The 13,320-nt window shown below is 49.2% G+C and overlaps 1 protein-coding gene across 3 annotated transcripts in view; it reads left to right on the forward strand.

Moving 5' to 3' along the window:
* Positions 1-13,320, forward strand: part of Asap3 (ArfGAP with SH3 domain, ankyrin repeat and PH domain 3) — a 42,748-nt gene that overhangs the window by 20,287 nt on the left and 9,141 nt on the right. For 2 of the 3 annotated variants that reach the window (XM_031379089.1, XM_031379091.1), the window contains 9 exons: positions 3,536-3,608; positions 3,689-3,834; positions 4,662-4,736; positions 5,694-5,743; positions 10,592-10,703; positions 10,917-11,002; positions 11,411-11,486; positions 11,640-11,726; positions 11,913-12,028. In XM_031379089.1, the coding sequence (XP_031234949.1) occupies positions 3,536-3,608; positions 3,689-3,834; positions 4,662-4,736; positions 5,694-5,743; positions 10,592-10,703; positions 10,917-11,002; positions 11,411-11,486; positions 11,640-11,726; positions 11,913-12,028 (821 nt within the window). The remainder of the gene's footprint in view (positions 1-3,535; positions 3,609-3,688; positions 3,835-4,661; positions 4,737-5,693; positions 5,744-10,591; positions 10,704-10,916; positions 11,003-11,410; positions 11,487-11,639; positions 11,727-11,912; positions 12,029-13,320) is intronic. The other variant, XM_031379090.1, reaches the window with a different exon arrangement.

Here is a 13,320-nt window from a genome sequence, read left to right on the forward strand (position 1 = left end):
GGGCACAAAGGACAATGCCAGTAGTTGGAATTCAGCCCTTTTCTTGGGCTGGACAGGCCGGGCTGCCTGAAGGACTCCACTGGGCTTCTAAGTTCAAACATCTCTTTTGTGCTTGGTTTCATGCAGCTTTGTCCAGTGCCTGCATAGGTTTTTTTGCATAGAGGGTACTGGCTCTTAGTGTTGAGAGAAATCTAGGTGACCACCAGTCTTTACATCTCATGTATTCATTTATCTGTCTGTCTGTCTCTTTCGGTGTATCTGTGAGTGTAAGTGTGTGTGCATCCCTTAGAGTGCATACATCAAGGCACAAGTGTAGAGGTGGGAGGAGGTCAGCTGCAGGGAAGCAGTTTTCACCCGTCACCTTGTCACCTTGTCACCTTGCAGCATCCGGGGATCTGACTCGGGTCATCAGGCCCCTGCACAGGCATTTTTACCTGCAGAGCCATTTTGCGAACCTTTGCCTGTCTGTTCTGATCTGGAATCAAGGGTGCCCATCTCCGTAGCACTGAAGTCCCAATGTCAAGTGGCAGAGAGCTCACGCCCTTGGGCGGAAGCTTTTCCTCATCTGGGAGCATCCTGTTTGGGCTGAAGTCTGTGTCTCCCTCACTTCCACCTCTCTGTTCTGGAATCCTCTCCAGGATCACCCAGACCACTTCTAATTCTCCTTTCTGCAGAACAGGCTCCAGGGTGTTGGGAATGGGGGATTGAGGACACTACCAACTTCACTTTCTTTAGACAAGTTCCCTCTTTCTTTCCTGGTTCCTCTCCTACTTCCTAGGAGACAGTGAGAGAATTCGTGCCGATGTTGGAGTTGAGGGTTAGGTGGAGCTGATTTGGGGCCATGAGTCAAAGCCGTGCTCTTGACTCTGGGTCTGCTCGATGCAGGCAGAATATCGACCCTGGATGTAGCCCATCCTGAGCTAAGTTCTGACTCTTCCCCTGTTTATGACCAAATAATCTAGACATTTTCTTTCTACTTCATCTGTAAAATGGTCATGGTGACCCCCTCCTACCTGTGTGTGTGTGGCTGGGAGTGTGAAGTCTGCTAGGCACAGAGCATGTGTACGTGTGACAGATGCTGGAGCCTAGAGCTTTAGCTCCCGATTCACCACTGTCCTTAAAGGGTCCTGGAAACTTCCTGCCTTTGCCCAAACACCTTCCCTTCCCAGGCTGCTCTCAGAAATTTCCCCTTAATACTTTTCTTTTTCTCTTTTTTTAAAAAAGATCTATTTATTTATTTTATGTATGTGAGTACACTGTAGCTGTACAGATGGTTGTGAGCCTTCATGTGGTTGTTGGGAATTGAATTTTAGGACCTCTGATCACTCTGGTCAACCCCACTCACTCCGGTTGGCCTCGCTTGCTTCTTGCTCTGGTTAACTCCGCTGACTCAGTCCCTGCTTGCTCCGGGTCAAATATTTATTTATTATTATATATAAGTACACTGTAGCTGTCTTCTGACACACCAGAAGAGGGCATCAGATCTCATTATAGGGATTATGAGCCACCATGTGGTTGCTGGGATTTGAACTCAGGACCTTCAGAAGAGTAGTCAGTGCTCTTACTTGCTGAGCCATCTCGCCAGCCCCTTTTTCTATTTTTTTAAAATTGATTTTTCTTTCTTTTTTTTTTTTTTAAAGATTTATTTATTTTTATGTATATGAGTGTACTGTAGCTGTCTTCAGACACACCAGAAAAGTACACCGGACTCCATTACAGATGGTTGTAAGCCACCATGTGGCTGCTGAGAATTGAACGCAGGACCTTTGGAAGAGTGGTTGGTGCTCTTAACCACTGAGCTATCTCTCCAGCTCTAAAATTGTTTTTTCAAGACAGGGTTTCTCTGTGCAGCCCTGGCTATCCTGGAACTCATTCAGTAGACCAGGCTGACCTTAAACTCAGAGATCCTCCTGCCTCTGCCTCCTGAGTGCTGGGATTAAAGGCGTGTGCCACTACCGCCTGGCGATTTTGTTTTATTTTTATTTATGGACATGTGGATTGTATGCAGTGGCCACATTGTATAGGCACCTGTGGAAGCCAGAGGAGAGCATTAGCTCCCTGGAGCTGGACTGACAGCTGATTGGGAGTCTTCCGATGTGGATGCAGAGAGTTGAACTTGGGTCCTGTGTAAGAGCACCATGAGCTCTTAAGTACTGAGCCATCTCTCCAGGCTCCAGAGAGGACTAATTTGGTGCATGCTGAGGAGCAATACAAGAACAGTCAGTCTTTGTTTCCTGTAACGAAACCATTATGTTTCCGAAAGAGCAGTACACTTTGTATGTACAGTAAAAAATCCCTGCATTTCCTAATGCTCAAGAGTTTCAAGTGTGCATGCACCAAGGTGTCTCGGGCTGCGTTTGTTGACACTGTGTGGAGATAGCACCGTGTAAGGTGCTCATGGTGGATGTTTAAAACCAAGGCTGCAATGAAGTTGCTAGAAATGCCTCAGATTTGGGGGCTGGAGAGATGGCTCAGTGGTTAAGAGCACTGACTGCTCTTCCAGAGGTCCTGAGTTCAATTCTTAGCAACCATATGGTGGCTCACAACCATCTGTAATGGGATCTGATGCCCTCTTCTGGGGTGTCTGAAGACAGCTATGCTGTATTCACATACATTAAATAAATGAATAAATCTTAAAAAGAAAAGAAATACCTCAAGGTTCATGATGTACTTGATTTTGAATTAATTCTGGGTCATCACATCTTCAGAAACATTTTATAATTGCCAAATCATTTGCCATCTGCACATTCAGTTATGTGACCATCAGTTAAGAAGCCTTGGTTAGGTTGAGCTGAAGTTTCAACTGTAGCCTGGTGGCTCCCCTCTGTCACCCATCTCTGGATCTCTAGGTTTATGTAGAGCTGGCTGGCACTAGGTTGGTGGAAAGTCTGTAGTCTTCCTAGATGGTTTCGGTATTTTGTGGCTTCTGTGTGGTCTGGCAGAAGAGAGTGGTCAGCTTATATTTGACAGGGAGAACCCAGTAAGTTCAGAAGACAGCAAGACTCCATGCGTGGGCTCTGTATGTGTGTGTATGTGTGTGTGTGAGTGTGTGTATGTGTAAGTGTGTGTGAGTGTATGTGTGAGTGTGTGTGTCTGTATGTGTGTGTAAGTGTGTATGTGTGTGTGTGAGTGTGTGTGAGTGTGTATGTGTGTGTGAGTGTATGTGTGAGTGTGTGTATGTGTGTGTATGTGTGTGTGAGTGTGAGTGTGTATGTGTGTATGAGTGTGTATGTGTGTGAGTGCGTGCATTTGTGTGTGTGAGTGTATGTGTGAGTGTGTGTATGTGTGTATGAGTGTGTATATGTGTGTAAGTATGTGCATTTGTGTGTATGTGTGCGTGTGTGTATGTGTGAGTGTGTGTATGTGTGTATGAATGTGTATGTGTGTGTGAGTGTGTGCATTTGTGTGTATGTGTGTGCGTGTGTGTATGTGTGTGTGTCTGTATGTGTGTGTGTGTGTGTGTGTTTGGAGGGTCAAACCTTGAAGTCAGGTCTTCTCACACAGCCCCTCTGAACCTTGGACACTTTGCCTCTAGGTCCTGGAAGGAGATCAGGCTATCTTACAGAGGATCAAGAAGGCTGTTCGAGCTATCCACAGCTCTGGTCTCGGTGAGTGAGCCTGCCTGGGGTGTGGGGCCTGGGGCCCAGCCAGGCCTGCAGCCAACTCTGAGAGCCTTTCCTGTCTGCAGGCCATGTGGAAACTGAGGAACATTATCGAGAGGCCGTGGAGGCCTTGGGGAATAGTCACTTGTCCCAGAACAGCCACGAGCTGTCCACGGGCTTCCTGAACCTGGCTGTATTCACCCGCGAGGTGGCTGCCCTCTTCAAGAACCTGGTGAGGCTCCCGTCTTCCCTCCAGATTGGCAGCAAATCCAGACTCTTGATTATCTTTTAGGATATGTTGATTTTTCTTCCATATGTGTGTTTGTCTGCATGAGTGTATGTGCACCATGGGTGTGTCCACCTGGTGCCCTTGGAGGCCAGAAAGGAGTGTTAGATTCCCTGGGACTGAAATTACACACGGTATTTACCCACCATGTGAGTGCTGCAAACACCCAGAGCCCAAACCCAGCATCTTAAGAACTACCCAGGAAGAGTCAGCTGGGCCCCTGGACCTCTGACCCCTGACTTGACATTTCTCTACAGTTCTGACCCATCTTTACTGGTTTGTTTTGAGACTGGTCCCACTCCTGCCCCAGCCTTCTGAGTGCTGGGTCACAGTCGAAGACTGTGTTCCTACCCCTCCCCACTTGCCAGTGTGGTTTCTAGCTTCACTTCCCTCTGCCCTCCTCTCTTTCGCCCAGGAGCAAAGGGGTCCTGCAGCAGGGCAGGAAGAGCCCCATGCAGGGGTGGAGGAGTCCAGGGAGGGCACTGTGAGACAGGGTTTCTCTGTGTAGCCCTGGCTGTCCTGGAACTCACTCTGTAGACCAGGCTGGCCTCGAACTCAGAAATCCACCTGCCTCTGCCTCCCAAGTGCTGGGATTAAAGGGATGCACCGCCACCACTACTACCCGGCTGGGCACTGCATTCATTACCCCCAGTGCCCCTCTGCCCCTTCATCTCTCCTTCTCCCTGCCTGTGTGAGTCCTGTGGCTCTCCTTTGCCTCCTGGTACTTCCCTGGACCCTGATCCCCTTGGGGCGGGGGTCTCTGCTTTTTGTAGGTTCAGAACCTGAACAACATCGTCTCCTTCCCGCTGGACAGTCTGATGAAGGGGCATCTAAGGGACGGGCGACATGTGAGTGTCCTTGTGGGAGAGAGGGGCCCGCTGAGGGGACAGTGGATGCAGGGCTGGGTGGGAGGAGAGGCCAAGTGAGGAGCTGTCACTGCAGGACAATTGAAGACTGAAGATTGCAGGAAGGTCAGCTGGAGGGCCTGGCATCTAGGCCGTGTGCACAGTTTGGCCTGTAGCTCTGACTCCTCGCCTCTACCAGCAGGCTAAAGCCAAACATGCTTCCCAGTGCTGGTACATGGAAGGTCCCAGGACAGGCCCAGATCCTCAGGGTCCTGCTGCTGCTCCTCTGCACCTGGCAGCTCTGAGTCCATGCAGAGAGGTCCTGTGAGAGGAGGTGGCAGAGTCACCTCCCTGGGCAGTGTGCCTCGCCTCACAAAGCATGGGGAGGAACTGTCCTCCTCTGAGTGACACCGTCCTGGGAACCACCCAAACCAGACCGATGACTTTTTTTTCTCAGAAGAAGTTAGGCCTGCCTGGAAGGGTGCGGAGAGTTGGGCTGGCTAAGGCTCAGGCATCCAGCCCAGGCAAGCCAGGCCAGGGGTCAGCTGAGTCTTACTAGTTTGCCACATGGCCTTAGGGACACTTCTCAACCAGTCTGTGCATTCATTTGAGGCCTGGTGATCTCAAATCAGACAGGAGATAAAACTGGGGTGGTGTTTGACCTTCAGCTTCCTGCATTAATCCTCCGCAGCCAATGACAAGACGCAGCAGAGCCCAGCGGCTGGCTGTACCCCAGGCTAGACCCTACCACACCTGACTGGTTCTTGGCAACTCTGGGGAGAAGCTGGAATGGGCTGAGCCTCGGGAAGGGAGTAGTGTTAGTGTCAGCTGGAGAACAGCCCGGGACAACATAACTCACTCATAGCTCGAGAGTGGGGTCCCCCTGAAGGCATCAGAGCATCCTGTTTATCCCAGGGCCCATGCTGTCCTTTGGACAACTCGTTCTTTTCTCAACTCCAGGATTCCAAAAAGCACCTGGAGAAGGCCTGGAGAGACTACGAAACAAAAGTGTAAGTGACCTTGGAAGGGCGGCCCTCAGGAGAGCACGTCTGCGTTGAAGAAGGAGACTGACTTTGGGATGTATCACTAGGGGTGTTTGGCTTTTGGAGCCTATGGTCAGGCCTGGCCGGGCTCTGGGAGCTGTGCTGCAAGATGACCCAAGGGAGCTGTAGTGAAAGGACCATGGCCGGGCAGTGGTGGCACATGCCTTTAATCCCATGCCTTTAGTCCCAGCACTTGGGAGACAGAGGCAGGTGGATTTCTGAGTTTGAGGCCAGCCTGGTCTACAGAGTGAGTTCCAGGACAGCCAGGACTACACAGAGAAACCCTGTCTTGAAAAAAACAAAAAACAAAACAACAATAACAACAACAAAAAGAAAGGACCATGGGATGGTCCTGCCCCCAGCATCCTTCTGGCCTTGTGATGCCCATGTGGGCAAGGATATTGCATCCTCAAGATAACTCAGCCCTGAGAGGGAGGTGTTAGAGTCCAGAGGCTCAAAGGGGCTGAGTTGTTAGTTAGCTCAGGGCCACACAGCTAAGCAGCAGACAGTGGCTGCAAACTTTGGGTTGGACATAAGAGAGGAGAGGGGAGGTACCCAGGCTTCCTGGTGCTGTCCCAGGGACAGAGGACTCTGTGGCTAGCTCTCCCTAAGCAGGCTCCTTGGGTTCCCTCAGGTTCCGGTTTCAGAATCGTTATTCTTCCTTAGAAAAATGATTTTTGCTTACATTGTGCTAAAGCAGAAATATAATCTAGAAAATGGTGGAGTTAAAAAAAAAAAAAGAGGGGAGAGAGAAAGTTTGCTTTGGTGTTACACACCTATAGTCCCAGATACGCAGGAGGCTGAGGCAAGAGTTGCTTGGTCCCAGGAGTTTCAGGCCAGCCTGGACAGTATAGTGAGATCCTGTCCCGTCATCTACACACACAGGAAGAGAAGAAAAAAGTTTAACCATCTTTAGGAGAATAGTAGGGTTGCTTCATAGCACTGTGATTTCATAACTTAAAATAAAAAAGGTCTGAGGGATGGGCCCGGGGAGACGGCTCAGTTGTGTTCACGTTGCAAGCATGAGAACCTAAGTTCAATTCCCAGAAGCTACTTAAAAAAACAAAAAACAAAAAGCAAAACAAGGTTGAGGTGTGGCCACCCGTAATGAGATCTGATGCCCTCTTCTGGTGTGTCTGAAGACAGCTACAGTGTACTTAGATATAATAATAAATAAATTAAAAAAAAGAAAGAAGTGGGTGCAGGAAGAACAGCTTCAGGGCCAGCCTCTGTTACATGGCTTGTTAGTGGCCAGCTTGGGATATGTGAGGTTCTGTCTCAGAAAAATAAAAACTAAAAAGCGGGGTGAAGTAGGGAGAAACTGCCAAAGCATAGGAGAAAAAAAAAATCTTTAATCCCCAGGAAGGAGACAATAATATTTTTCCACCATGAAATATGTTAACAAGACTGAGACAAAATAACAATATTGTTGTGTGATCTGCTATTTTTATTAAGAAATACCATGTGAAGCTAGATATGGTTATGTACACTTATAATGGTTGTACTTGGGAAGGTGAGGCAGGAGGATTGCAAGTTTGAAGCTAGCCTGGTACATAGAGAGACCTTGCCTCAAAATGGGCTGAACTTGGTGGCTCGTGCCTTTAATCCCAGCACTCTGGGAGCAGAGGCAGGTGGATCTCTATGACTTTGAGTCCAGCCTGGTCTACATAGTAAGTTCCAGGTTAACCCGGGCTCCATAATGAGATCCTGTCTCAAAAATCAAGTAAACAAAGTGGGGATGTAGCTCAGTGTGCAATGAGGGTGCTTGCCTATTGCACTCAGAGCTCTGGGCCCAATCCCCAGCGGAGTATAACTGGGTGTGGCAGTGGCACAGACCTGTCATTCCAGTACCCGGGAAGAGAAGAAGGGAGGAAGAGAAGTTCAAGGTTACCCACCCCTATTCATAGAGTTTGAGGCTAGTCTAGAATGCATGAGACTCTGTCTCAAAAAATAAAAAAGAAGCCCAAATTGTGACCCATCTTTCTGCAGCAGTTAGCTGGAGCAGGGTGTGCCAACATGCACATTTGCAATGTATTTAATCTGCCCTGTCATGGAGGAAGCATCCTGGGAACTAAATATTTGCTCCTGTGTGTGATGACAACCTTTGTGGGACAGGTTCCAAAAGGCAGATGCTGCAGCATTAATTGCCCTTCCGTCTCCTAGGGCTGCGAACACCTGTCCAGGTCCAGGTCCTTCCTCACCTTCTAGCTGAGAGCATAGGGCCTCATCCTGTCTGGGACAATGTGTGGCCATCTGTTCATTTTAGAGATCCAAAAATGGCCATGGAGAGACAGGCTAGCCTTATCTGGATGAGTTGCCAAGGGAACCATGTTCCCTTCGTCTTGTAGGGCCACATCTACCAAAATGGACAGAGGTCCCTACAGACTTCCCCAGGCAACTCTGCCTTTACTAAATTTTTTTTTTCTAGAGAACTTTTTGTAAGATTTCAAAGGTGTGGTCTAAGATTTCAAAAGCATGTATCTTTGATCCCAGCACTCAGGAGGCAGAGGCAGGTAGATCTCTAAGTTCGAGGCCAGCCTGGTCTACAGAGTGAATTCCAGGACAGCCAGGACTACAGAAAAACCCTGTTTCAACAACAACAACAACAACAAAACAATAAGGGCTGGAGAGATGGCTCAGCAATTAAGAGCACTGACTGTCTTCAGAAGGTCCTGAGTTCAAATCCCAGCAACCATATGGTGGCTCACAACCACCCATAATGAGATCCGAACCCTCTTCTGGTGTGTCTGAAGACAGCTACAGTGTACTTATATATAATACATAAATAAATAAATAAATCTTTAAAAAAAAAACACTCCAGGAAAACTTAACAGGTATTCATTTCCCATCTCTGTGCCAGAACTGGGAAAGGGCCTGAGAGGCAGAAGCCCAGAGCTCGGCATTATCTGCCCCAAGCGTTTCCTCTGACCAGCTTTTATTTTTTTTTGTTTTTGTTTGTTTGTTTGTTTTTGTTTTTTGTTATTGTTTTTTGAGACAGGGTTTCTCTGTGTAGCCCTGGTTGTCCTGGAACTCTGTAGACCAGGCTGGCCTTGAACTCAGAAATCCGCCTGCCTCTGCCTTCCAAGTACTGGGATTAAAGGCGTGTGCCACCACTGCCCGGCTTTTATTTTTAATATTTATTTTTATCTTATATGTAAGTGTGCTCTGTGTACATACAGTGCCTGTGGAGACCATCAGATCCCCCGGAACTAGAGTTGCACACGGTGTGAGCTTCCATGTCGAGGCTGGGAATTGAACCTGGGTCCTCTGGAAGAGCAGCCAATGCTCTTAATGCCTGAGGAATCTCTCTAGCCCTGGCTTGTGGTCTTGGGCAACTTACTTTTTCTGTGTTTCGGCTTTATCACACTGACTATAAATTCTAACAAAGACAGGGTGGCTGTCTCTAGATGGTGGGGACTAAGATAGGTGCTAGCATCAAACAGATCTGGGTTTGGATCCCATGTCTGCTACTTAAGAGCTGTGTGACTAGGACAGGCTTTGGGCTTCTTATCTGTACAGTGGAGTAATATGTCCTGTCTCGTGAGCTCATCACTTTAGTGTGTGAAGCCCCATCACAAAGTTAGTGTGTAAAAAGAATAGTCGGCTTGAGGATGTAGCTCTGTTGGTAGTGTGATTGCCTGACACACACGACGACCCGGGCTTGCTCCCTGGAACTGTGTAAAATCTGTTGTGATGCACACCTATGATGTCAGCACTTGGGAGGTGGATGCTGGACATCAGGCCATCAAGATGATCTGATACATAGAGAAGCCAGATTGGGCTACTTAAGACCCAATTTCAAGCCTGGCAGTAGTGGCACACGCCTTTAATCCCAGCACTTGGGAGGCAGAGGCAGGCAGATTTCTGAGTTCAAGGCCAGCCTGGTCTACAGAGTGAGTTCCAGGACAGCCAGGGCTACACAGAAAAACCCTGTCTCAAAAAACCAAAAAAACAAAACAAACCAACCAACCAACCAAACAAAAAGGACCCAGTTTCTGGGAAAGAGTAAATTAGGAAGAACCAGTTAGTGCTTATGAAGAGCTTTTTTGGTGGGGAACTCTTTACACTGTTACCAGGTTTACTCCCCTGGCAGGAGAAAGTGCTACTGTCACCCCAATTCATAGATAATAAATGGATAGATAGATAGATAGATAGATAGATAGATAGATAGATAGATAGATTGACAGACAGATAGTAGATAGGTAGGTAGACCGAACCAGCTCCAGGGTCCCTCCCTACCTTACTGGATTCTCCTGGTTTGTATGACAAGAAGAGAAGTCCCTTCTAGCTAATCAGAATTAGTCCCTCTTGGTCTCACCTGGCCCTTAATACCTATAGCATAAAATCTTTATACACTTGCTCTAACTTAAAGACCCAGAAGCTTAACTGGCTGGTACCAGGCACCCTGTGGTCCAGCCCCAGGCAGTATCCCATCCTGTCCATCTCTGCACAGCTCCCTGAGCCCTCTGCCTAAGGTATCCCAAGGCCTAGCCCTCCTTCCCAGCCCCAGCTTCCCCCAAGCCCATATCTCTGGCTTCCAGTCACAGCACAGTCATTGCTTTCTAAGTGGCTGTGACAAGGCCACGTCTCTCGTTTTACTCCCCTGGCTTTGCTTGGATGTGATTTGTGCCTTTCCCCTCTGTGACCCCCTGGACTCCCCAGACCTCCCCATCCTCTCTTGTTGCTAGCCCTGGCATATAGACGGCACAGGGAAGGGCTCTGTGCACGCACGGCACGCATGGATTCATGTTAGGGACTGTGGGCGGCATAAGGGCTGGCAAAGCGTCTTCAAATGTCTCTTTCCTTATGACCTAGGGCCAAGCTGGAGAAGGAGAGGGATCGGGCCAGGTTCTCAGGAGGAAGCCACGGGGCGATGTCCCAGGACACACAGCGAGAACGACGAGTCTTCCAGCTGCACATGTGTGAGGTGAGGTACAAAGCCCCCAGTGAGGATGTGTGGGGTGTGGTTCCTGTTTGTCCCCTCCAAACCCTCAAGGCAACAGCCCCAGGCCCCAGGGCTGGCCAGCTGGCCTGTAGGATGTAACCAAGGCTCAGTCATGGCTAAGGGGATTAACCCTGGGGTAGGGGACAAAACCAGGATCCAGGTCACATCACACATTTTTCTCTTGCCCTTTGCCAGTACCTTGTCAAAGCTGGAGAGAGTCAGGTGAAGCAAGGCCCAGACTTCCTGCAGAGCCTCATCAAGTTCTTCCATGCCCAGCACAAGTAAGTCTCTCCTCCTCTGCCTTCACCCTTAATGCTTTGGGGGAACAGGACGAAGCACCCCTCTGCGGTTTGAGACCCTCTAGGTTTGGACCTCGTTGGCCACAGTTTTTTATACAGATGCCACTTTATAAAGTACTCACCATGGTTCAGGCACTAAGGGTTAGGTATGGCGATCTCTCAGCAATCTGCTAGCACCCGGGGGCGGATGCAGCGTTTATCCATATTTTATAGATGGGGAAACTGAGGCCCACTTATCAAGTTCTCGAAACTAGTCAGTGAGAGCTGGCGAGTCTCACCTCTGCACGCCAGCTCTCACCTGAGGCTGCATGCCATGGGTGCCCTGTGGGGACCTTCTCCAACTTCTGACCCCACCCCATGACTGCTTGTTTGGCCTCTGATTTTTCTTAGCTTCTTCCAAGATGGCTGGAAAGCAGCTCAGAGCCTGTCCCCCTTCATCGACAAGCTGGCAGCCTCAGTCCATGGGGTAAGTCCCGCCTGTCCCTTTGTGGGGCCACATCCCCACCCCCATCCTTTTGGGAAGCTGTGAGTGTGGAAAGTTGGCTCCCGTCATAGAGCGAGACGCTGCCCCAGCATACTGGGTCAGGCTCTGCCCCATACCATCTCCTCTGTCCCATAGCTTCGGCAAGCTCAGGAGGAGGAACTGCACAAGCTCACCCAGCTCCGGGACTCCCTCCGTGGGATGCTGCATCTGGAGAGCAGAGAGGTCAGCCCCTGAATCATTCTAAAAGACATGGCTGACCCATCCACCACACCCTGACATATGGAGGGACGGAGGGAGGGAGGGAGGGAGGGAGGGAGGGAGGGAGAAGAACCCCCAAGTCCCCGAGGACCAGTGCAGCAGGGGGCTCTTCCCTCCCAGACACCCTGAGGTCTCCTTTGCATATCTGAGGGGCAGGAACATCCAAACCGGAAGAACTCAGGGGGCGGCTACAGCATCCACCAGCACCAAGGCAACAAGCAGTTTGGGACTGAGAAGGTGGGCTTCCTGTACAAGAAAAGTGATGGGTGAGTGACTCAGAGAGCTTAGGCAACTTGCCCAAAGACACACAGCTAGGAAGGAAGGATGTCCTTGCAGTCCTGGGGACCATTTCGCACAGTCTGATCGAATACAGTTATCAAAGGACAACGGGGCATGCGACTCTTTGCTAAAAGTCACTACAGGTTATTCTTCAAGAACTGCAGCAACAAGGCTATCCCTGACACATGCCTTCAATGCCAGCATCTGGGAGGCTGAGGCAGGGGATTGCCATGAGTTTGATGTCAGTAGCAATTGAGACTAGCCAAGCCCTTAATATACCTTCTATACAGTATATTGGTATATGGACTCTATATAGTATATTGAATATGCTTAGATGTGAAAACATTGACTATGCCTCGCTTCCTGGTGTTAACTTTTATTTTTAAAAGGGCCCAGTGAGATCGCTTAGAGGGTAAGGGTGCTCGCTGACAGGTGTGACCATCTGAGCTCAATCCCTGGAATCCACGTGGTAGAAATAGAGACCTGACTGTCTTAGTTACTTTTCTTTTGCTCTTTTTCCTTTAAAAAGATATATTTATTTATTTTAGGTATATGAGTCCACTGTAGCTGTCTTCAGACACACCAGAAGAGGGCATCAGATCCCATTACAGATGGTTGTGAGCCACTGTGTGGTTGCTGGGATTTGAACTCAGGACCTCTGGAAGAGCAGTCAGTGCTCTTAATCACTGAGCCATCTCTCCAGTCCTTACTTTTTTATTGCTGGGAAGAGACACTATGACCAAGGCAACTTAGGGAAGAAAGAGTTTAGAGGGGATTCACAGTTCCAGGGAGTGAATCCATGACCACCATGGCGGATACCACAGCAGCAGGCAGGCAGGCTTTGGTAGCTGAGAGCTCACAGCTCACCCGCAAGCACAAAGCCGAAAAAGAGCTAGTAGGGCATGGCACAGGCTTTTGAAACTTCAAAGCTTCACCCCGCAGTGATACATCTATCTTTTCCAACAAGGCCACACCTCCTCATCCTTCCCAAATAGTTCTGCTAACTGGGGACCACGTATTCAAATCTGAGCCTATGGGATCATGCTTATGTGACTCCCTCAGGCCATCCTTTCTCCCCATTCCTGTGCTCTGGCATGCTCATGTACAAAGTAAGTGAGGGTGTGAGTTGTGTCTCTTCCATCAGGCTTGAAGCGCTCAGGGTACCAGAGTTATCTCGACCCTTAGAGTAGGAAGTCCGAAGCATGAAGCTTTGCCCCAGCATCCTGGGAGCTTGTGGAGGGCGGGGAGTGGCGAGGAATAGTGGATGGGAATGGAAGAG

The sequence above is a fragment of the Mastomys coucha genome, unplaced genomic scaffold (assembly GCF_008632895.1).
Source record: "Mastomys coucha isolate ucsf_1 unplaced genomic scaffold, UCSF_Mcou_1 pScaffold18, whole genome shotgun sequence".
Lineage (NCBI taxonomy): Eukaryota > Metazoa > Chordata > Mammalia > Rodentia > Muridae > Mastomys > Mastomys coucha.